Here is a 26,517-nt window from a genome sequence, read left to right as displayed (position 1 = left end):
ACCATTCGCACCATAAAACAGTTTATAATATGTATCACAATATAATCCAATTTATTTCTAGGTAGTGTGTGCATGAGTATGTGTGCATATACATACATGTATAGATAGATAGATAGATAGATAGATAGATAGATAGATAGATAGATAGATAGATAGATAGATAGATAGATAGATAGATAATAGATAGATAGATAGATAGATAGATAGATAGATATCTTCAAACAAATCTGCATTTCACATTTTAGCAAGAAAAATCTATTTCATTTATGCTGTGGGCATAGGCTGAGGAAGTAATTTTATGCTTTGTTAAATCACTAATACATATGGTATTCATATTAAAATTCCTATGAACTTTTAGGATGAATCTTGAATTAACTATGGATTATAAGAATCTCCTGAAATATAGACATACCAAACATGATGTCCTGTGACCACAGCCAATGTATTGTAATTAAAACAGGAACATGATGTCTACTGCACTTACAATCTTTTTGTACAGGTATGGGACCCATTATCCAGAAAGCTCATAATTATGGAATGGCCGTCTTCCATAGACTCCATTTTATTCAAATAATCCAAATTTTTATTTGATTGTCTTTTTCTCTGTAATAATGAAACAGTACATTGTACTTGATCCAAACTAAATTTTTGGAATGAAAGCCAGCCTATTGGGTTTATTTAATGTTTACATGATTTTCTAATAGACTTAGGGGCAGATTTACTAAGGGTCGAATATCGAGGGTTAATTAACCCTCGATATTCGACTAGGAACTAAAATCGTTCGACTTCGAATATCGAAGTCGAACGATTTAGCGCTAATCCTACGATCGAACGATCGAAGGATTATTCGTTCGATCGAACGATTAAATCCTTCGAATCGAACGATTCGAAGGATTTTAATTCAACGATCGAAGGAATATCCTTCGATCATAAAAACACAGGCAAGCCTATGGGGACCTTCCCCATAGGCTAACATTGAGTTCGGTAGCTTTTAGCTGCCGAACTAGGGGGTCAAAGTTTTTCTTAAAGAGACAGTACTTCGACTATCGAATGGTCGAATAGTCGAACGATTTTTAGTTCGAATCGTTCGATTCATAGTCGAAGTCGTAGTCGAAGGTCGAACTAGCCCATTCGATGGTCGAAGTAGCCCAAAAAACACTTCGAAATTCGAAGTTTTTTTAATTCGAATCCTTCACTCGAGCTTTGTAAATGTGCCCCTTAAGGTATGAAGATCAAAATTACAGAAGGATCATTTCATTTGGAGGGGTTGAACTTGATGGACTTTGTCTTTTTTCAACCAAATTTAACTATGTAACTATGTAACTATCCATTATCCAGAAAGCCCCAGGTCCTGAGAATTTTGGATAACAGGTCCTATACATGTACCTCATAGGGGGAACAGCATCACCATAAATTACTTGAGAATCTCTGCAAACATGTTATTTTTAATAGAGAAAAAGGGTAAGACAATGTTCTGTGAGCCACAGTCTTGTTAATTTCAAGGTAAACTTAAACTCATTGTAGATGGATCTATAAGTATAAAAATAAATTTTACAACAGATGGGTCCATTTCCTTTGCACCTATACATCTCAACTCTTTGAAAACATTTCATTATCTAATAAACTGTCTGTAAATCATCACAGCAAATATATGACACCAAATTATGTATGTAGGAAACATAATATCTCACTTAAATTGTTTTACTTCAACATTTATTTTTCTACAAACCTATGGGTTATGTAAAACTGAAAACAGTAACATATGAAGACACTCTCACTGTTATACTGTACGTAGAGTGAATATATTATACAGAATTAATTAATTTAAAAGAAAATGCTTTTACTATATATGAGCATTTTATAGAATGATGAGTGTATGTGTTCATATTTTACAGGAGAAATGTATTAAAGCTAAAATACTGTAGATGCAAAGATTGCAGTAAATAACTATGTAAGCTGTGCTTACTGAGGCAGAGTCAACAAAACATCTCAATAGTACAAATATTATTGTATTAAACACTGAAAGGCTAAGTAAAAAAAATAGTGCAAATCACTATTTTCCTCATAGTGCACTCTATGCAAATGGCTGATCATAGCCCCTTTTTTGCACTTTGCACACTGCATTAAGGTATTTTTTATAAGCCCTAAGAGCACATTGTTATGCTTTTCCAATTAATGTCATACCTCTTCATTCCGAGAAATGTTTTTATAATAACAAGTATCCTTATTCCCTGCATGGGATAGGCAAATATATACTTTATAAAAACATGTGGTACAATAACAGTTTAATTATAACTTGGGAACTCAGAAGTGCACCTTTCTACATTTATATAAAAAGCATATAAAGTTTTTAATAAGAACGTATATTCCACCAAAAACTTCACTATTTGAGCAGCAAACTCCAGTGGTGGTAAACAGTGTCTGGCATAAGACGGAATGGTATGAGTCACTACCTGTCACAATGCCATGATGGATATACTGTGTATATATGCTTTCTTACATGTACATTAGTGCCAACTAGATGCACATATCCCGGGAGAGATCCATTTTTTAAACAATTTTTTTCATAATCAAATTGGTAGACGAGCGGGAATATATAAGACTATATTTATATTGTCATTAATTATTTTATATTTTATATATATATATATATATATATATATATATATATATATATATATATATATATATATATATATATATATATATATATATATATATATATATATATATAGCTTAGAGAATTGCCCTAGCACACTCACTATTAGGGGGCCGATTCACTAACTTCGAGTGAAGGATTCGAAGTTAAAAAACTTCGGATTTCGAAGTTTTTTTTGGGTTACTTCGACCATCGAATGGGCTACTTCGACCTTCGACTACGACTACGACTTCGAAACGAAGGATTCGAAGAAAAAAATCGTACGACTATTCCACCATTCGATAGTCGAAGTACTGTCTCTTTAAAAAAAACTTCGACCCCCTAGTTCGCCATCTAAAAGCTACCGAAGTCAATGTTAGCCTATGGGGAAGGTCCCCATAGGCTTGGCTAACTTTTTTTGATCGAAGGATATTCCTTCGATCGTTGGATTTAAATCCTTCGAATCGTTCGATTCGAAGGATTTAATCGTTCGATCGAAGGATTTAATCGTTCGATCGAAGGAATTATCCTTCGATCATTCGATCGAACTATCTGCGCTAAATCCTTTGACTTCGATATTCGAAGTCGAAGGATTTTAATTCCTAGTTGAATATCGAGGGTTAATTAACCCTCGATATTCGACCCTTAGTGAATCGGCCCCTTAGTGTCCGTCCCAGTGCTCAGCCACCATAAGGAAATCCGTTCGGTCCCCAATCATAGATAAAAGTCCAAGAAGCAGAGGCGGCACACGGTTTAGTAATTTGCTGAAAACGTGTATTAAAAGAATCACATCATAATGCGACGTTTCGGTAAGTCAAGTGTATATATATATATATATATATATATATATATATATATATATATATATATATATATATTAAATGCAACATAAATTTAAATATGACAACCTTTGCTATCATCTTTCCAGCATTAACACAATACTCAAGTATCAGTATTACAGCTTGTATTGACTCTGACCATAATAGATGGTCCTAAGTGATTCCATCTGCCCATATGTGTGTTATGAACAGGCTGCACTAATGTTCTTATCATTCTGTCTGACATATACATATCCTCTTACTAGTAATGCAAACAATATTCCTAATGCAATGTGCCCTACAGTGCATGTGCTTTTCCAGCTTACCCAATTTTATTATAATATAATAACCTACAATTTTCCAGGTTATGGGACCTTTTGGTAACTAATCGACTAAAATATTATACTAACATTGATTAAACCCAAAAGGAGTGGCATTTTCCTCCAATAAGGATTCATTATATCTTACATGGGATCAAGTACAAGGTACTGGTTTATTATTACATTGAAAAACCGAAAATCTAAATTATTTGACTAAAATGGAGTCTATGGGAGACGGCCTTACCGAAATTCTGAACTTAACAAGTTTCTGGATCCTATACCTGTATAATTACTACGTTTACACCATATACAAAGGGACCTTAAAAAGTTATATTAATGTTCATTCAATACGTTTCATGTAAATTGTTTGCTGATCATTAGCAGTGGAGTGAATGTTGGTCTTATTTAGCCAATTATACTTGACATAAGGAATAATGTGATCTTGTGATGCCATTGTGTGTGAAAGTAATACAATGTGTGTTTATTGGTGGAGCTATGTTAAAAACAAAACCTGTTTCAAACCAGCACACCAAGGGGCAAGTGTACAATACTTCGAAATTTGACCATCAAATTGAAATACTTTGATTTCGAATATCGAAGTCGAAGTATTTTTCACCGAATTTGGCCATAGTACGATCGAAGTAAAATAGTTTGATCGAACAATTAAATAGTTCAATCGAACAATTAAATAGTTCGATTCGAACAATTTTAGCGTACGATCGAACGATTTTACTTTGATGTGTAAAGTCTTGTAAATGATTGTAGAAGGTCCCCATAGGCTAACATAGCACTTCGGCATGTTTAATTTGGTGAAGTATTGAAGTCAAAGTTTTTTTAAAGAGACAGTACGTCGATTATCGAATGGTCGAATAACGGTTTTTACTTCAAATCAAAGTCGAAGTAAATTCGAAGTCGTAGTATCCTATTCGATGGTCGACGTATCCAAAAAAATACTTTGAATTTCATATTTTTTTACTTCAAAAATTCCCTCGAATTCAGTTCGACCCTTGATAAATCTGCCCCTAAGTAATGCGCCTTGGGGGGTTTTAGTTCACAACCGCTAAAATTACTTAGGTGGGAAGGAGTATCCACAGAATCCCCACATGTAATGAAACCCCACATTCTTGTTACTTTTTGCAATCGTTTGAATTTTTCCAGTTTTAAAAAAATAAATAAACAAAAAAACCACTGAAGTTCTTGGAATTTCTAAACTAGCTAAACAATTCCTTCCTACAAACATGTTCAATACAGTGCCACATTCTGTATAGATTATATTACTTTAAGGGGGAAATATAATAAAATTATCAAAGAGAACACATGTCGTCATGTAATATTCTTCATATTCATTCTAGGCTTTTATTGCTTTGCAAATTTTAATTGCAAACCCATAACACCTACTTGAAAGTGGCGCAAACTATTGGATCAAACATAACAAGTTTTTCGTTAAGAAGTTTTATAGCAAACAATGCGCATTGGCACAAACTATAAAATTTGCAAAGGCACTTTTCGAACATTTATTCAAATTGTTAACATTTCCTCCATAAGTCTATACTAGAAAATCTTTATTTTCCATGCAAATAAACCTTCTGCACCTTTAAAGGAGAAGGAAAGTATTTTTGCACTTGGAGATGCCAAATGTTAGGCACCCCCAAGTGATTGTATTTACTTACCTGAAACCTCCTATCAGCAGAAAACTGCACCGGCCCAGGGTTATTCCAGCGAGCACCATGGAACAATCCTCTTCCGGCTCTTCAAATTTCCCAGTGCAAGAACACTTTTCTTCTCCTTTAAATTCAAAGAGATACTTTCCTACATTGCACAAAATACATCAATGTCATGGTGTCCTTTACAAGAAATGTCATTTTTACTGATTCTTACCCACCACAACGTGTTTAATAATTATCAGTGCATTTATAGCCAAATGTGTATTTTATACAATGGGCTCAGACTGATCACAGTTCAGCTCTAGCAGTAGCCTTCAGGACATTACTCAGAAATGCTCAGCATCAAGTAATGACAGGCCGGGGTAAATGGAAGGTCTTCAAAGATTCTTCACTGTATCTTGCTCTTGCTAAAAACTGGCATCCATCCAGGACTTGCAGACTAACACCATGCACAGCAGCAGCTGGTGAGTAACATTAGCAAACAGGGCCTGGGGGCTACCCATGTTCTAGTGCTCTGTTCACCAACTGCTATTCAGTAAAACAGCTGGATCAAAAGAGATTCAGTCAAGATGTAGTTAGAGCTTTATGTGTACAACTGTTTTGATATAGATTGTTTGCTAGAGGCAGAGATAATGATAGCTTTGCAAGTGAATGTATTGGCGGAGAGTTCTCCCACAATTTTTTTTTATATGCAGCACTTATTGTTTAGGCAGCAGTGAATTTACAGGCTAGTAATCTCATTTGGCAACTGAGACCCACAGAGAAAAGCAATTTAGTCATGAACACAAGGAACTAGTAATCTGTCATAAACCATATTTTGCCTACATGAAACAATAGTGTCATTACTACAGGGCTGCTGGTGTTTATAACGTTCCAGCCAGAGAACTCTATTGACACAGAACATTGGACTGAAAGCGTAGACCACTCTTGTTTTCTGAGAAGGGAATGTAGTGTTTAAATAGGCTATTAAATCTGTGAAAAAATTATTCATGAAAAATAAATGTTTGTCTAGGAATCGCATGCACTATAAAAAGTGCTAATGTGGAAACCAGTGCCCTGGCTGCATCTGGAACTTTAACACTTCTTCGTATTTCTTGCCGGGAGAGTCGTGTGCCAATAACATGAGTAATCAGCTTATTATTTTTAGTTATATTTATTATTTTTTGTCATAAATTTTTAAAGTAATGTTAATTTGTGAAAATCATGTTTAAACATGTTTTTTCTGTTAAAAGAAATACACCACTATATACAACAAAGTATAAGGTTCTGTACATTCATGCTTACCTGTTTCTAACTGGAACAGATGTTTGACACATGTAGGGGCACATTTATCAAGGGTCGAATATCGAGGGTTAATAAACCCTCGAATTCAACCCTCGAATTTAAATCCTTCGAATTCGAATATCGAATTTGAAGGATTTACCACAATCCTTCGATCGATCAAAGTAAAAATTGTTCGATTTGAAAGATTTTAAACGATCGATCGAAGGATTTTTCTTCGATCAAAAAAAGGTTAGAAAAGTGCTGGGAAGGTCCCTATAGGCTAACATTGTACCTCGGTAGGTTTAATCTGCCAAAGTATGTAGTCGGAGTATTTTTTAAAGAGACAGTACTTCGACTATTGAATGGTTGAATAGTCGAGCGAGTTTTAGTTTGAAATCGTTCGAGTCGAAGTCGAAGGTCGTAGTAGCCTATTCGATGGTTGAAGTACAGAGGTATTACCCTCGGGACAGACCAAACACTAAGATAAAATGTGAAGGTCATTTGGGGTGACTGATTATTATTGGCCTGGATACTGCTTAAAACAGCAGCAGGGTGACTATTGTGTCAATTATCTTTCATATATCTATGAACGTTTTATACAACCAAGGTGGAATCAAAACTGTCCAAAGAATTAAGGTAGTGATAAAAGGGGAAGGACAGCAAAAATCTAAATTTAATTTTAACTTTATTTCAGGGAAATAAAACACTTCCTAGATAAAATCAATTAAAAATGAATGGGCAGATTTACTAAGGTTCCAATTAGAATTTTGAAGTTGGCATTTTTGGTAAAAACTCACAATTTTGAGTTGTGTGAACAATTTTTGCTTTAGTGATCAATATTACATTCCTCCTTATGGCTATACTAGAAAATCTGTATTTTCCATGCAAATAAACCTTCTGCACCTTTAAACGAGAATAAAGTCTTTTTGCACTTAGGGGTGCCAAATTTTAGGCACTCCTAAGTGATTGTATTTACTTACCTGAAACCTCCTATCAGCAGAAAACTGCACCGGCCTGGGGTTATTTCAGCGAGCACCATGGAACGATCCTCTTCAAATTTCCAGGGGCAGACGCATGCGCAGTAGAACAAAATAGGCAACTTTTTAGTTAAAATTTGTCTTTTTTTCGGGTTTGAATGCTATTCAAATTTTTGGGTGTGGACTATTCGATTGAATTTTAGACATTAAACATTTTTCATAAATAATATACCATTCAAATTGTGAATAAATTAGAATTTATTAGAGTAAAAAAAAATTCACATAACTCTAAATTAGACATTTGATAAATGGGCTTCAATGTGGTGTTGCTTAAACAATCACTATTCCCCTCTCACCAATCTGTCTTTCTTCATTATGTCGTCATGCAGGAGTCGAATAAATAAACTTATATCTAAACTTAGGTCTAAATACTGTTTGTACTTAGCCATTTTAGATACACCATTATAATTAGAAAAGTGATCCTTCAAGCTCTACACACTGCAAAAATTTACCACGAAAAATTCGGATTTTGATAAATAAGCCGATAGAGCAGTATTATCTTAATTAATAAAGATAAGTAATAATGCCCATAGTGTTTAGTGATGGGCGAATTTGCGCCGTTTCGCTTCGCCGAAAAATTTGCGAATTTCGCGCGAAATTTACAAAACTGCAAAAAATACGCAAAATGGCGCCGGCGTCTCGTTATGAAACGCCAGCGCCTATTTTTGACGCCGGCGCCTGTTTTTCCGACGCCGGCCCCCATTTTTGACACCGGCGTCCGTTTTTTCGGAAATTTTTTTTTGCCGCCAGCGAATTTTCGCGGGTGTTTCGCAAATTTATTCGCTGGCGGCGAAACACGCAAATTCGCCCATAACTAATAGTGTTTAAAAATGGTGCTTGGAGAGCTATATTGCAGAAGATCCACCACTGTGATACTCTTCAAGATCCCCCTTTCGGGTATATACTCACAAGATTTCTTGTGACTTTTGGTGCATAAAATAATGTCAGTGCTTCGCCTTATGATTTCCCACCAGTCATCCACCAAGTAATATAATGTAAATACAGTAATGCTTTAATAAATATTAAAATCACAGTAAAACAACTGATTCACAAAGATAGTCAGATAGTAAAGCACATGATACCCAAAGCAAAATAAAAGTCTTCTCTAGGACCAGGAAGGCTTCTCCGTTGAGTCTGTGATCAGTAAATAAATTACACTGCTCCAAAAACTGACTCATTTTGCTGTCTCCCTTGACCCCTTCCTCAGGGTGGGTGTGGTTATCACATACATTGTTAATCATGTCGGTGCTGCTTTCTGTTGCACACTGACCCATGTATACTTATTGTGACATGGTCAGCTGCAACACAATGTTCCACTGTACAAGTTCCATGATTCACAGCAAGTACCCAATAAACATATTCCAAGCTATCCATAGATATGGTTAATAGTTATTCAAATAATTTTATGTGATTTTGGACATACCCATTAAAATTCTAATTCATGCATATTTATTCAAAAATATTCTCTAAAAGCTGATCAGTTAAAAAATTTGTAGTAATTAAATAGGAACTGAATAAACATATTGTTGAATTAAAACACTGCTAAATCCAGATCTACAGTATGTTAAGAACTCTTGGCGTTAAGGAATTCAACCTGTAAATCCAATATGTTTCCCTCTGTCATAGCTTAATAAGACTATCGCCACCCTTAATTGTGTGGCTTATTTGTTCTAGTACCACAAATTTCAATTTGTGTGGATCATGTTGATGGATCTCCTTATAATGTTTGGGGACGCTATGATTGATGTACTATTTGCGAATAGTGCATCAATCCAATAGTGGAGTGATATTGGTATGAGATAATTATACCTCTCTCTATCGAATTTTTATTCTTATTTGTGTGCAAACTTGTTTTCTTTGCAAACTTTACTAAATTTCTCCCTATATATCTATAGAAAGATTTTAGTCTGAATTCTCCCATTCATCTATTATTTTTTATAAACCCAGGCAGGCCTGTGTTCAGTTCTTGGCATAAACTAAATATATATTGCACTTCCCTTTGATGATCTTTTATTGTTGTCCAGTAGAGGAATGGTGAAAAAAGATCAGCAAGAAAATGGGGTTTCCTTTATCTCTATTATTTTTTGTTTTTAATACTCCCATCCAAAGAGGAATCTGCCAACTATCGTAGTATCTTTTATTTTATACTTCAGTTGTATAGTAAAGGATTGCATAAATTCATAGTAATTAGGGATGGGCGAATTTGACCCGTTTCGTTTCGCCAAAAATTTGCCGCTGGCGAAATGTCGCAGACACCCATTTAAGTCTATGGGCGTCTAAAAAATGTTGTCACGTGGTTGCGAAATTTTTTTGACGCAAGTCTTTTTATTTTGACGCACAATGCCATACAAGTTTATGGGCGTCATTTTTTCGCCGAAACAAAGCGAACAAAATTCACCCATCCCTAATAGTAATCTATTTAAAATAAAATATAGTGGAAAGACAAGCAATTCTTGCCTAGGATAAAAAAACAGCTAACACATTAATGTTCTTTGAAGGTCCAATAAATATTGTATCTATATAATTATTTAAAAGCAATCAGAATTTCAGATGATAAAATATAAAATCTTAAAACATCTGCACATGATGATATGCCTAAAATATCTTTTTATCAATGCATACAATTGAAACACGCTCTTAAATCTAATCCCCAAAGAAATGTAATGAATTGCATCAATTAAAATAATGGCTCTCATTAAATGAAAAGTGCAGTGTCCTTAATAGATCACTTTCATGTTGGCTTTAGTTCTGTTTACAATCAAAATGTATAATCATTTGTTCAGTAATTATATAGGCTCTGGAATCATAGAATAAATATCCTAAAAAAAGCTACTGTTTTATTATTACAGAGAAAAGGGAAATAATTTAAGGATGTACATGTAATGCTGCGCTTTCTGGATAACGGATATATAATATATATGATAAAGGTCTTAGTTCCAGACCGAAACGTTGGCCTGTTTTTAATTATTATGGTTTTAAAATAAAACCTTTTGCACCTAGTTGAGTAGCTCCTGGGTTGTTTGCGGAAAAGGATACTGTATATATATATATATATATATATATATATATATACCTATTTATCAGCAGTCTCATTTTAGTGGTTCTAGAGGTTTTTGAAACTACGACTAAACTCACTCAGAATTGATTAAAAATGGTCCAATAGGATTAGTGCAGCCCCCATTGACTTCTATGGGACCTTGACAACTTTTACCTTGCAAATTTTTGTGTTTATTTCACTTAATAAATCATGAATTTTTAGAGCTTTAAAGACATCTAGGATATCCAAACATTTTTAGAGACTTGTGAAAAAATATAAATTTGAATGTTAATAAATAGGCCCCATAGTCTATGGTCTTTTTATTGTGTGTATCTATATACAGTATATATTTATATGAAGAGAGAAAGAATCAGTAATTATAAAAAGACATAAAACTGGAACATTTATTGGGTAAATGCTTCCTGTACTGCATAACAATTTTCTAGCCCACTTGGGTTTTGGCCAAGCCCATTTAAACAAAGTTATAGTGTTTAGTAGAGTTGTCTTCATCCTCCAGGTTAAAAATTAATTTATACAATTTTTGCAAACTCCTGTTCATTTCTGTCTTTATGAGCCATAAAATTAGATATGTTCTATTATAATAGCATTGTATATGCTTTAGAGAATAGCCTTGATGATTTTTCATTAAATGATTTTCCTACTGAGTGTAATTACGGAATACAGTGCAGTAATTTGAAAGACAATGAAATCTGTAATAAAATAATCTCAGGTGTTTCTCTTTTTTATTCAATAGATGCAAGAGCTGCATAATTCTGAAGGTACACAATATCACTCACAAATGGCAACTATGAGACCAAGGGTCCAGCCTCCAGATATCAGGCAGTCAGGAATGATGCAACATGGTCAGCTGACTACAATCAATCAATCGCAGCTCAGTGCTCAGCTTGGACTCAATATGGGGGGAAACAACGTTGCCCATAATTCACCATCTCCTCCTGGAAGTAAATCGGCAACCCCATCGCCATCTAGTTCAGTGCATGAAGATGAAGTGGATGATAATTCGAAAGTATGAGTATATTTTATGTTTGTTGCAACTCGTTAAAGTTTTCACAAATGTGTTATAGAGGACAATAATACAGTTAGAACTCTGAAAATATTGTCTTAATCACAGGAATTTGTTAGCTACTGAATCAATAGTCTCTGCTCTTATATAAATATTTAAATCCAAAACAATAAATAAAAAACAATATGATCTTGATCCATGGCAACACACCCATCTCTTTGAAATCCCTCTCCTCTTCATCTTCTGCCCAACCTAATAACAGAAGAGTATGTTGATGAAGCGCTTCTCTCCAAATACCTAAAGGGGTTATTTACTGAAATGCAAAAATTTCTCACTTTTTTCTCAAAACCACTGTGACCAAACTCCCATGCACATTTTTACCGTAATCAAAAAATGCACTCAAAAAAAATCAGGTTCGGGAAAAGATTTGATAAAATCGTAAAAAAAATCCAAAACATAAGGTTTTTTTGGATTTGATGCCTGAAAACGTTAATTTTTTTCCCGATTTTGCCCGAAAAGTGGCGAAGTATATAGTCTAAGTTTTTTTTAAAGAGACAGTACTTCAATTATCGAATGGTCGAATAGTCGACTGATTTTTAGTTCGAATCATTTGAATCGAAGTCGTAGTCGAAGGTCGTAGTAGCCTATTCGATGGTCGAAGTACCCCAAAAAAACCCTTCGAAATTCAACGTTTTTTTTACTTCAAATCCTTCACTCGAGCTTAGTAAATGTGCCCCTTGATGTAACCAGGTCACATCCTGTGGCATGCTAGGGTATCTGCATATAATATACAAATTTTACAATAATATATTTCTAAGATGAAGTACAGGCCTGTACTTATTTTACTTTGGCACCTCTTATTCTGTATCTCAAAATGTAACATCTTATTCATTAGATGGGCTATACAAAAGAAGCTCTTGCTACATTATAATAACCTTGCCCAAATGTTTTATAAAAAATGGACCTCAGTATATACAGAGTAGCAGTAGTATGTCAAATTAATACCTTTGTGGTTGGTGATCTGTCAAGAATTGCCATTTACCAGAGCATATTAAATAAACAATTCCTCGCTCCTTTCTAATCCATTGTTCAGCTGTGATAATAATCATAATAATTTATGTTTAATAATCCAACATAAATCCTTGTTAAAAGCAAAACAAAAGGTTTAGAGTTCTTTTTTTAAATTTAAACAAATTATAGTAGTGTAGGCATAGTGCTCCAACTTACAGAAAGACAAGAATCCACAAGTCCCAAGCATTCTCAATAATAGACCCCTACCTGTACTTTTCATTTTTATTTTAAACCTTATTTTAAGTTCCTAGATAGGAAATATGTAAATGGTAAAAATAAGTTACACATTATATGGGATGACGGTTCATTCTTTTCATACTCATGTGCCATGATTTAAACTACAGCCTTTCAACAAACATGTAGTCAAATGAAATGTTATGCGAATTATAATTGAGTTTTACATTTAGGAATCCATATGTGTCCAATTACGTGCACGTAAAAGCTTTCAAACTTTAAACTGAATTAGGGGAAAGTATCCATTTTCCAGTTGATAAACATATTACCAACCATATACACAGACCTATGCAATCAGTGAACCAAATAGAAGATGATGGGAAATGCGACCAGATCTAGTTTTTAAAAACCCTGATTGTTTCTGCCTGTAATTGCTTCATAAATATGTCCTCTAGGCATCGTGTGTTGAACCCAATAGGTCTTTGTTCTTTCAAATTGAAATTGAAATTTTTTTATGTAAATGCATTATATTTTTAATATAACTGGGGTCCCCAAAATGTTTCCAAATGTCAGACTATGAATAGGTTTACATTTAATTTACAGCTTTTGGGATGCATTTGATCAAGCTGTTTATGTCAGTACTGCACTGCTAGAAAATTCGAAGAAGAAGCAGGGCTGTCCAGCTAATAACCCATGATTAAGTGCCCTTGTGGTTTCGAAATGTGTAAGGCAGATTGAGATGCAAGTATATATTTTTTAATTTGTCTAATAAAGATATATTTTTTTAACTAAAACATTTTGGTCCTGTGGATCCATTTGAGTGCTGAACAGCCCTGCTTCTTCTTCGAATTTTCTGGGGGTCTAGGGCTGGTGCACCCGGAGCTATCTACAGTGCATTCTGGGACACCTTGTCTCTCTTAGTACTGCACTGCTGCCACTAAGAGTTTGGGACAACCTCAGCCTTACTCAGGTGAATTTGTATAAAGTTGTTGGTATATATAAATATATATACAGGTATGGGACCTGTTATCCAGAATGCTCGGGACCTGGGGTTTTCCAGATAACAGATGTTTCTGTAAATTCGATCTTCATACCTTAAGTCTACTAGAAAAATTAGTATACATTAAATAAACCCAGTAGGTTGGTTTTGCTTCCAATAAGGATTCATTATATCTTAGTTTGGATCAAGTACAAGATACTGTTTTATTATTACAGAGAAAAAGGAAATCATTTTTAAAAATGTGGGTTATCTGGATAAAATGGAGTCTATGGGAGAGGTCCTTTCCACAATTTGGAGCTTTCTCGATAAAGGGTTTCCGTATAACGGATCCCATAACTGTATATATATAGCCAGTGGCGGAACTACCTCAGGGACCCCCGGCAGCTCACGCGCCACTTTAATCTGGCCTGAAAATCGTGTACGGAGGTGGCGGGGGGCCCGGCTGCGCATCACTCACCAGGGCCCGCCTCTAGTTGCGTTACTGTATATAACTTTTTTTTCCCTATTACAGATTAGTGGAGCAGAGAAGCGTCCAGCACCAGATATGGGAAAGAAGCCTAAAACTCCAAAGAAGAAAAAAAAGAAGGACCCCAATGAGCCCCAGAAGCCAGTTTCCGCCTATGCATTATTTTTCCGAGACACCCAGGCAGCCATTAAAGGCCAAAATCCAAATGCTACTTTTGGTGAAGTTTCCAAAATAGTCGCCTCAATGTGGGATGGACTAGGAGAGGAACAAAAGCAGGTACAGGAATGCATATATATGTGTGTGTATGTGTGCACAATCTCCTCTGTACTGTGATTACAAATGGCTTTCACAAAACAAATGTATAATACTAAAGTATTTTTCCCATACACAGTTACAGGGTCTATTGTTTTTTAGCCATTTCTTCTAGAAATTGCTCTGGTATTACAATGGACAGTGAGAAAGGCTGCACTTTTTTCTTGTTCAGCATTAACTCAATTTCCAATCTTATGAAAATTCTATATCATCCCTTTTTCCCTGTACTGTTCCAGTTTTGAATATTACTTCTTTTCTGCTGTGAGAATGAGTTCATAGATAACCTTTTCAATATTTTGCTAGACATGTTCCTATAAATTTCTTAGGTTTAGAAAGGAATTACCACCTGTATTTCCTAGAATAACAATTACTTTAAAGGTCACAAACATGCTCTTAACATATTGACATTAAAAAATATAACTTCTTATTTGTATCAAGGGTCTACAAACAACAGTTTAAAGTGTATACATAGAAGCCTGTTTTTAAAAAATTTATTTTGTTATATTAAATGTGTTTTTTTCTTCAAATAAAGTCGTAATTTAAAAACCAAAACACGACTGTTACCTTATGTATTTAAAAAATCTGAAGAAAAAAACCTTTAATTAATAAAATCATGAAAAAAAACCTTACTTTGTTCCATACACCTATATGGGGTCCCATACCTTAATGGACTCCACTATGTCAAGCCCTAAAAACTGGAGATAATGTACCACAAAGCTTTGATGATGCACCAGTTTTTTTCCAAAGTACAAGTTTGAGGTGAAAATTAGATGATTTTTAGATGATAAGAGGTGAAAATTAGATCAGTCCCAAGAAATATTACCAGCCAGTAGCTGATATAAAATTACATGACTCCCCATTACTTATAGGCTAATTTTACTGTGTTCCATACACCAATATGAGGTCCCCCCAACTAGGTACTTTCCATGCCTTAATGGTCTCCACTATGTTAAACCTGAAAAATAGGAGATAATGTGCCACAAAGCTTTGATAAGGCACCATTGTTTCCAATGTACAAGTTAGAGGTGAAAATTAGATGATTTAAACTCTTACATGATTTATGGGAATATCCAGCACGGCATGTATAGAAATTGCTAAAGCTACATTGGTAGTAAATGTAGAACTCACAATCCATATCAAAATCTATTAGAAATGTAGTTAAATTACATTGATTCTATTACTTTCTCTGCTATACCGGTTAGATATATTCCCTAAATTCCAATGAAATTTGCCTTTATAGGATTAAAATCCATGTTACATATTGAAAAAAGAGATGCTGGATTTCTGTTCTAGCCTTTTTTTATGGCACTTGCTATATCCTTAAAACCTAAGAAATCGAATATATTCATTATTTTGTTACATTCATTTGGGGGATTTAAATATGTCTCTACTTTCCTGACTAGTCTAACAATTCACAAAGACCACTGAGGTCATTTTTTTCAGTTTGGTTTAAAAAAAAAAAGTTGTTAAATGAGAGAAAAATGAAAGTGGTGCGAAATCGAAACCAGATGTAAACGTAGAAAATTGGCATTGCATCTCTAATTGGAGGCACAGTACGGCTGCGATAGATTTGGCAAATTACAAACAAAACAGTCTTGTTTACATTACTGTCAGTGACTTTAAAGTGCTGCCCAGACAGACAAATAAGCCATGTGGTTAGACTAGGAGCTGACATGTAATACCCATTTAGAATTTAGAGCACTATTTGAAAAATGTCAATTACTATTGTATGTACATCTATTTAGAGGTGTTTATTTAAACATAAGCTCTTCTTTCAGAGAGATACTAATTCTCCTAGGCATTACGGCAGGAATTTAATGATTAGGTAACGCATAAAAGTGCTAGAATACTGTACCACATGCCTCTTTCTTCTCAGCATAATTCATATGCAACAGAATTATCTATAGTTGTTCAGCTCAATAGCACCACTTCTTTATTTTATTCCTCACTATTTATTCCAATGTTTGATGCCTCATGAAATTACTGCTAATGTGTTGTAGAAGGGCAAATCTGACACATGTGAGAAGAATTTAATTTCCCACGTATTTCCTCCTGCTGCTGTGTCCTCCCCTCCCCTGGTAGAAGTGGCAAGAGTAAATAAATTTGCTTCAATTATGAGCCTGTCCTGATAAATTAGAAGCAGCAGGGATATGAAGAATTGGAAATACACTTTTGAAGTCAACAAAACCTACTAACCAATGTTTTTTCTTCGAGTCAATGCAATTCCATTAATATTGTGTCAAGTCCATCAAATCATTTACCCTTTAGGGTCAGGCCACACAAGGCGTTTTGGGGAGATTTGGTCGCCTGGCAACTAATCCCCCAAACGCCTTCCCTGAATATGCGCTAAAATGAAAAAACGCCAGCGCTAATCACACGCGGTGATTAGAGCCGGCGTTTTTTCATTTTAGCCGGCTCAAGAACAGGGAAGGCGTTTGGGGAGATTGGTCGCTGCAAAAACGAGGCGATTAGTCGCCAGGCGACCAAATCTCCCCAAAATGCCCTGTGTGGACTTACCCTTATTGGTGTTTCTACACCCACAAGACAAATGTTATTATTTGCTTTTAAATCATCTTCCAAATACTCATAAACCCATGGAACTTAACCTTACTTAGATTGACAGTAATGCTTACAAAATAGAACTTTCTATAAAGAAATTCATTGTTACAGTCACAGACCAGAGCATAAAAGCTCCCATATTTGGATAGAACTTTACAATGTTTGCTGCTTTCCACCACATGGGGAAGATTCCTTTGCGGTACTTCATTCTCAGACTGTAATCTTCCCTTCAGCATATCTAATCCACATGTATCACCGATGGTTGTCTGGGCATACTGGTTTATTTCAGCTGCATGGATTGGGGTGTGGGCTTGCACAATTCCATATGTCTGGATGGGCTCAGAGGGATGAAGAAGGAAGAGGCAGTGGAGATGTTTAAAAAAAGAGCAACTAAAATAGAGATGTGAATGAAGGCAAGTGTAGAGAAGGATAAACCAATATAAAGGTATATATTATATTATCCAGAATGTTTGGGACCTGGATCATGGATCTATCTGTAATCCAGATCTTCATACCTTAAGTCTACTAGAAAATCATGTAAACATTTATTAAAGCCACTAGGCATGTTTTGTCACCAGTAAAGACTAATTATATCTCAGTTGGCATGATGTACAAAATATTGTTCTATTTTTAGAGAGAAAAGGAAATCATTTTAAAAAATTGGAATTTTTTGGATAGAATGGAGTCTATGTGAGACGGCCTTCCCGTAATTCAGATAATGGGTTTCGGGATAACGGATACCTGTATAACACAGAATCCTGAATACACAGCAGAACTCTGATCACTTCCCAGATCAGTATAGACTGCAGGTGTAATGAATAAGTTGACTCCCACATTGCTGCAGTTAAGGGGCCAATTTATGAAAAATTGAGTTTGCTTTTAAGAAACTACTGAGAATATTCATAAGAACCTTGACTAATCAATATTTAATGAAGAAAACAAAATGTATAAAAAAAAAACTGGCAAGTAAAAGCTAGTGAGTTTGCATGGCAGTCAATGGGAATATTCTCAAGCAACTTTATTTATTTTCCCAGTTTCCCGATGTGATTTTCACTGGTGTATGATTTTTTTCTGTGAAAAAAACACATGTAGGAATATTCTGTGGCTTTTTTGTTGAATAAGCTAGTATTCAAAAAAAAAACGTTGGGCAAGTTTTGATGCTTTTTTTGGCATTCATTTTTTTTTTACCATTGACCTTGAAAAGTAGTTAAGCTTCATGAAGATTCTAAATCTTGGATACATGTATTACTTGAATTGTGTTGGTGATGATTTTTGATTATTCAAAAGCATTCTCATATAAAGGACACATTGATCTGCTTTGATTAATGTGTCAATTCGTTAAACATTTTGCTAACCTGACAGTCAGGAAATGCTCCATAAGTAAATTAGAATGGCATGTAATAATTAATGTAGAAATCTCTAACATTTTATATAGGAATCTGGTATTAGCAATATGTATTTTTTACATTTTGTTTCTACCAGAAAAGCCAATGCATTCTGCTTTTTTTTTTGGGAAAAAATTTGGAAATGTGGAATTTATTAAATAGTTACCAAATGCAATAAAAATGTTATATCCTGGCATTAATTACATATGTACATGGGTATTTGTAATTTAAAAGGGTTGTTCACCTTTAAATTAACTTTTAGTATGAAGTAGAGAGTAATACTCTGAGACAAATTTGCAATTTGCAGTTTTTTTATTATTTGTGGTTTTTGAGCTATTCAGCTTTTTATTCTCCGGCTTTCTAGTTTGCAGTTTCAGCAATTCTGGTTGCCAGGGTCCAAATTACCCATGCATTAATTGGAATAAGAGACTGGAATATGAATAGGAGAGGGCCTGGATAGAAAGATGAGTATTTATAAGTAGCAATAACAATACATTTGTAGCCTTACAGAGCATTTGTTTTTTAGATGGGGTCAGTGACCCCATTTGAAAACTGGAAACAAAAGAAGGCAAATAATTCAAAAACTATAAAAAAGAAAAAATTAAGGCCAGCTGCAAAGTTGTTTAGAATTTGGCCATTCTTTAACATATTAAATGGCACATTTACTAAGGGTCGAATTTCAAAGTGGTAAAACTTCGAAATTCGACCATCGAATTGTAGAAATTCGACAGTCAATGGGGTTTTTTTAGTGAATTTAGCCGTTTTCGATGGAATTCAAATCGTTCGATCGAACGTAGCAATCGTTAGAATCAAACGATTTGAACGATTTAATCGATCGATGAAACGATTTTCAAAAAATCGACTTCTAAAAACTTAGCCAAATACTGGCTATAGGTTCTAGGAGGTCCCCATAGGCTAACATAGCAATTCGGCAGGTTTAAGGTGGCGAAGTGTCGAAGTTTTTTAAAGAGACAATACTTCGATTGGTACTTCGATTGGTCGAATATTCAAAGTTTTTTCAATTAGAATCGAATTTTGGCCTATTCAATGGTTGAAGTACCCAAAAATTACTTCGAAATTTGAAGTTTTTGAATTCGAAAATTCACTTCGAATTCACTTTGACCCTTACTAAATGGGCCCCTAAAAGTTGACTTAAAGGTGAACCACCCTTTTAATCTAAAATGACACAATTGCTGTTGCTGTACATGTTTCCAAATGTATATATTTGCAGTATGTTAATGAGTGCAAATAAGTCCCATAGTGTTAAGCTACATTGCTCCTGTGTTATTTAGAATGCAACCATTTTTATTCGTTATCCATCTGACCAAGGTAGCACTAGGCACATAAATAAGGGAACTTGTATGGGTTCTATGTCCTAGTAAAGAACATATCATAGACGTAGCACAATAACATATTCCTTAGGAGCTTACCTAAAGCAATACTAACATATTGTTGCCACAATAATATTTGTTTCAGAAAACAGACCCAAAGCTAAGCAATACCAAACTTCTAGAAAGTGTTAGGCAGCTGTGAACAATCTTCTCATGTGCAAACAAACCATCATTCTATGAATCAGTATGAATCACAGGTGCTCATGTGGAGCCAATTACCATACAATTTGTTTATTAATATACTGCACATTTGTGACAGATTTGCACTAAATATTCTCAGATTGAGCAGTTTGAGCTAAAAGTCAGTTTTTGCATTCACTACATATTAAAAGGGTAGTAAACTTAAACAATTAACTATAGTATAGTGTCTATACCATAGTTAAGGCCCATTTTAAGGTAAACTGTAGACATAGGTATTTCTAGGTATTTCATAGGTGATTTTAATTTTTTTGTGGACTTATTATTTGCTGTTGTGCAAGCTAAGAATTTTTACTGCTGTCTGGCTGAAGTTTGGGAATCATAATGGATGATGAAAAAAGGATTGCTGAATGGTTCTAATGAACAAACATTATGTGACATCATCTTGATTCTCTAACTCTCTACCACCTACTTACTCCATTGACACTCTACTCCCATATGGCAAAAGCCCCATACCAGGTGATAAGAAACATAGCCATCACTAGTGTGCTTCCCACTATATTCTGTGTATTTCATGTTGTGTTTTGCTGGATTATGCTGTTTTAAATCTGTCTAAAAACAAAAAAGATGGTGCATTATACATTTGCTGATATCGCTGATGAAGCCTAGTGGCTCAGTGGATGAGTTTACTACAGTAAACTACCAATGCTGTATTTTCAACTACAACCTGGTACAGTAAGACTGGCACTTAACACAGATGCATACTCCTATTCTTCCCATATTATGGCCTCTTCTTGCTCTAATTATTTGCCTTAGATGGATTGATTGATCACAGTGCAAAATGTTTATTGAATGCTAAGCATTTGCTTTGTGTACATATCAGATAAGAATATATGGTCGATTACAAAACAGTACAGAAAAGAAACAATAAATGTAGTGTTGTATTTAGGCCCGGTGTCACCCTAGGCACCAGGCCTAAGTGTGCCCCAAGATATTGAAGTGATGTTATGAGACATCACTTCTGGTTACAAATGTTGTCACTCTGCTACTACACATGATACCCCTCAAGAACCTAGACTCACCACCAGAATTGCAAAGGAGGGCTGCGGCTGGGGAGAGTTTTTATTTTCTACTCTACTCTATAGGCACCACTCACCTAAAGTTGCCCCTGCGTGTCTATATATATATATATAAACACAGCCATGATGTCATGACAGATGGTAAGACAAGTTTTTCTTAGGGTAGTACGAAATATGTAATGGACTTAATGGGTTGTAGTGCAGCAATAAAAGTATAGAGCTACTGGTGTCCATGGATGAACCTCTAATCGGTATGGATACTGCATTGCATCCCCCACTCCATTCAAGAATAGGCTCACTATAGAGACTGCATTGAGGTATAAATCCAGTTCAGTAATCAGATCGGATTTTGTCCTGATCTTTGGAATTTCTCATAGCAGCATTGTAAATATTTACAATTTAGCTTGGTGATAGATATCGAATTTCAGACAGTGTGAAAATTTTTTATGTTGTTAGTTGCCAAAAAGAAGTCTATAAGAAGAAGAAATGCAGTGTGTAGCAAAGCTACTCACAGTTCACGGTAAAAATATGTGTGTGTGCATGTGTGTTAACATCTTAAATATCTTTCTGCTTTCTTTGCCAATGTATGATGTCTCCTTTGGCCTTAGTTGAGGATTTACAATGATTGCAAAAGTTATAACCTTGTGGTATAGTAATCAAAATGCCTAAATAAGATGTAGTAGCTGGAAAAGTAAATCCGCTGTCCATTTACAGTAAGCCGTATATGATTGAATATTTCAACTGTATCTTTTCTTGAAGGTATACAAAAAGAAAACTGAGGCTGCCAAAAAGGAATATCTAAAGCAGTTGGCTGCATACAGAGCAAGTCTTGTATCCAAGGTAATATCAAATATTTATGTTGTACATTACATTAAACCAATATTAGTGGAATACGTTGCCGAAATAGCATTACTGAATGCAACATTTCATATTATAAACAACAGTAAGGATAATTTACAACAGCTTAATAGCATAGATTGTGGTCTGTGAATGGCTCTTTGTGGCCACACCATAATGGACACCGTTAGGAAATAATGAGTGATTTCCAACACCACTGTATTATTTACAGCATATTAGTTACTGACAAACTGCTATTTCAATATGGAAAATGTTTCTCTTACTATATTCAATGCATGGCTTCAAAACATTTGTAGTGATGGCAATTGTAGGTTGTGGGGAATTATAAATAGTACAGACTGGTCTGAATTTCAGTAGCGTAGCGTTATGACCATTTGACAAGCGAAAACTAAAACCAGATTGAGGGCTCTTCCAAAGCAGTGATGCAGGAGCCCAAACATTGACTGGATGAAATAAATCTGTGAAATGGAATTCATGTTACCAATCTAAACAACATCATAGTAAAAACAAACTTGCAAATGCATTAAGGTTAAATGAAAGAAAACATCAGCCTAATATTTCCTCTATTCGTTTGGAGCACTTAAAGGGCATGTAAAGGCAAAAAAATAAAATCCCATTTTTACTTTCTTTAATGAAAAAGAAACCTATCTCCAATATACTTTAATTAAAAAATGTGTATCATTTTATAAGAAACCTGCCTGTATGCAGTGAAATTCTCCCTTCATTTACTGCTGTGGATAGGAATTGTCAGATGGTCCCTAACTACTGAGCAGGGAAACAATCATACTTATGAACAGCAGGGGGAGCCCCTGCCTTACTTCCCAGCCACGCAGAACTCAAGCAGCTTTGTTTATGATGATCCCTAAGCAGCCCAGACGACACTGAGCATGTGCACAGTCTTAGTCTTGCAAAGATGTTTAACAAAGTTACAAGATGGTGACCCCCTGTAGCCAACTTTGAAAGCATAAATTATTTGTTTAATTAGGCTTGTGGTGCAGTAAGTTCATGTTTATATTTAGTATACAAAATACATACAGCATTCCTAGCCTTATTCTATTTTAGACTTTACATGCCCTTTAACGCAGCATTATATGTTTTTGTAGACGTGATGCCAGATGGGAGAACCTAAGAATACCAGTCTTACATGTGTTATACATCATAATTCATAGGTGCTATCCTTCTGTAATACATATGTTGTGGAAGAAGGGATTATTCGTAGCCTTTTCCAGTTTTTAGACCTCATCATTTCATTTGATTTATTAATACATTTGGGTTATGTTCTAAACACACATTATATCATTTAACTACTGCTATTCACATTTCTATGTAAGTCCAAAATGTACATGTAAAGATGGAACATCAGCTATAACAAATGATTTATTCAGATATATTAAGATGGTTCAACATCTACTACAATATTTTGGATATGTGCCAAAATAATTTGTATTACCTTCAGTCATCGCAGCCAAATGATTCCCCAGGAATCCTTAGAAGTCATTTGGGCTAACCAGCATTCCATATGCACAAGTAAAATTACTGTCATGGGGTGTGGCAGCCATCATTCTTCAGTCTGTCTGGATATACCAACTTATGACTAAAAGCTGCCAAAGTTTTCCTTTATAATTGGCTGAGCACAAAAATTTGGGAAATCAAAAATGGGGCCCTTACTGTTAGAAAAGTGTTAGCAAACTGACACATTTATAACAGTTAAATTTCAAAATTTATCATGTACTGACTCTTTAAAAATTCGACCGACCATTCGCTGTATAAAATCTGCCGAATTGCTGTTTTAGCCTATGGGGGACCTCCTAGAACCTATTTGTAGTCAATTGGTGGACTTTGAAAAACCTAAGATTTTTTTGGAATAACTTTGAATCGAATTTGATCGAATGCACTATAACTTTGATTCGTACGATTTGAATTTGATCGAAACTGACCTATTCGCCCAAAAAACCCTTCAATTTTGGTTGATATTTTTGAATTCGAATTTCGGAGTTTTTCAAATTCGAAATTTGACCCTTGATAAATCTGCCTCTTGAGGCTCATTTATCAAAGGTCGAATTTCAAATTCATGTGAATTTTTTTTACTCTAATAAATTTGAATATACTCGAAATTTGAATGGGCGGTTATTTAAGAAAAAATTAGAACGTCTAAAACTCGAATTAATATTACTGACTCAAAAACTCAAATTGAATGTCAGAAAGGCTATTAGCATCTTCTTATGGGTCACTGGACCTCTCCCATTGACTTCTACATAAACTCACCAGGTTTTAGGTGGCAAATTCAAATTTGAATTGTCCCCAGGTTAAAGGTTTTATAAATCTTAAATTTGAATCAAGTTTGGATTATTCTCAATTCGAATTTGTGAGTTTTGACCAAAAATAAAATTCGAAAATTTGAATTCAAATCTACTATTCAAACCTAAATCTGCCCGTTAATGTGTTTGATGGCTTTGAGCAAACAATTTTTTTTACAAGTGGTACTGATGTGAATGTTTTTTTCAAATGCAAAAAATAATTGAAAAAAAAGTGCAATTTCAAGTGCAATCAGCATGTTTTTTTTTTCAGTCCTGCGTTTTTACCCATAATGTCATTGTGATTGCAAAGGCTCAATTTCCAAAATGAACAGAAAAGTCTGTCTCACGTCACTTCGGAACAAAAGCCAGAAAGGACTGAGTGGCACAGAGAAGAACTATACAAAAGTTCAAAAGTGCAAAGAGTACATTTTTTATTAAAGTGTTTCATACAACTGGTTATGGGGAAAGTATGGGGACTGCAACTGCACTAGTACCCCTAACAATTTGGACAATTATTTTCCACATTTGAAAAAATTAAATCAGCAGCACTTGTTAAAAAAAATAAATGCCTATAAATGATCAGCCCCACATTTTTATAAGGCTTTTAATGTCTTTTAACAAGAGAGTTTCTGAATTCTAAATATTGTGGTTAATAGTTTTTCCTAATTAATACATATTCCACAAACATAAAAATTAATCTGACAAATCTAAAACAAATCTCGTAAACTGGTAAGAATCGTAGCTTACATTGTTGAAAGAAGTCTGACAGATATTTGTTTGTATTGCGGACACTTGTGAAAATAATACATTGCCTGAACAAAGCTAAAGAGAATTAATTTATATTTACCTCCTAAACTGACCCATTCTAAACATTGTACAAACTGCAGTAATTGATTTTGCAAGGTGCAGCCAGCCCCTCAAGGGTTTCAATGAAGATCAATCAAAATTCTAGCCACTGAACATGCAATTTATCATACAAATGACCTTTTCAGTAACCTGAACTTGCAGTTTACCTCAAGCAAATATCATTCATTCAGTTAGTGGTAACATATGCTGCTATAGTGTAGTGTTCGTAGTATAAAGGTCTAGATGTATAATATTTTATCTTTCTAGGTAACCAAAGTAGGAGAGTAGGCTTACAATTGCATAAAAGAATGCCACCTCTAGGGTATGTCTGAAATGTAAGAACAGTAAAGTCTGTATTTCATTTGTATAAAACTGAATGTATTTTGTTTGTTGTTTTTTCCTAAAAGAGCTACAGTGATCCTATTGATGCCAAGGCATCTCAGCCTTCTCAAATGATGAATGCAAAAGCACCAGTTTTTCATGGGACCGCACAATCACATTCCACGTTGTATCTAAATTCACCCTACCATCAGCAATCAGCAATAAGTCCTCACCTATCTGCAATGCATCCTGGGATAAACAGGAGCATAGCTCCTAAACCCAGCAACCAAATGCCAGTGACTGTTTCTCTAGCAAGCATGGCTGTTTCTCCACCTCCTTCACTTCAAATGAGTCCACCTCTCCATCAGCATCTTCACATGCAGCAACACCAGCCCTTCTCAATGCAGCAGTCCATTGGAAACCAGCTACAGATGCAGGGGCAGACATCTTTGCATTCACCAGTAATGCAGCAGGTTGGTTTATTGCTCTGATTTTGGTGGGCAGCTGTAATTCATTAGACACAACCTAATAATGTGTAGGATGGGCTGTTGTTTAAAATGTAGTGTATAGCACATTCTACTTGAGATAGCCTTTAATGTGATTTTAACACAGTGATAATGCAAAAGAATATTCTTATTACCATTCGATCACATGGTTTAGGATAATCTTTATAAAAAGTTTCTAGTGATTTTTTTTCTTTTTGCTCAGTCACAAGGTTTTAGGTGGCAAGTTTTTATTTATTTATAAAATATTGCAATAAAAAACAATCAATACTAGGAAAAGCAAGAGAGATAGGTAACTCACTTCTTTCTTTTGACA

The 26,517-nt window shown here is 34.8% G+C and overlaps 1 protein-coding gene across 2 annotated transcripts in view; it reads left to right on the top strand.

Annotated features, from left to right (window-relative positions):
• The window catches only part of LOC108695307 (thymocyte selection-associated high mobility group box protein TOX), a 171,801-nt gene that overhangs the window by 131,456 nt on the left and 13,828 nt on the right, over window positions 1-26,517 (top strand). For both annotated transcript variants that reach the window (XM_041567875.1, XM_018223744.2), the window contains 4 exons: window positions 11,532-11,804; window positions 14,558-14,788; window positions 22,136-22,216; window positions 25,785-26,171. In XM_041567875.1, coding sequence (XP_041423809.1) covers window positions 11,532-11,804; window positions 14,558-14,788; window positions 22,136-22,216; window positions 25,785-26,171 — 972 coding nt within the window. The remainder of the gene's footprint in view (window positions 1-11,531; window positions 11,805-14,557; window positions 14,789-22,135; window positions 22,217-25,784; window positions 26,172-26,517) is intronic.

The sequence above is a fragment of the Xenopus laevis genome, chromosome 6S (genome assembly GCF_017654675.1).
Source record: "Xenopus laevis strain J_2021 chromosome 6S, Xenopus_laevis_v10.1, whole genome shotgun sequence".
Lineage (NCBI taxonomy): Eukaryota > Metazoa > Chordata > Amphibia > Anura > Pipidae > Xenopus > Xenopus laevis.
This window is presented reverse-complemented; position numbering and strand designations above follow the sequence as displayed.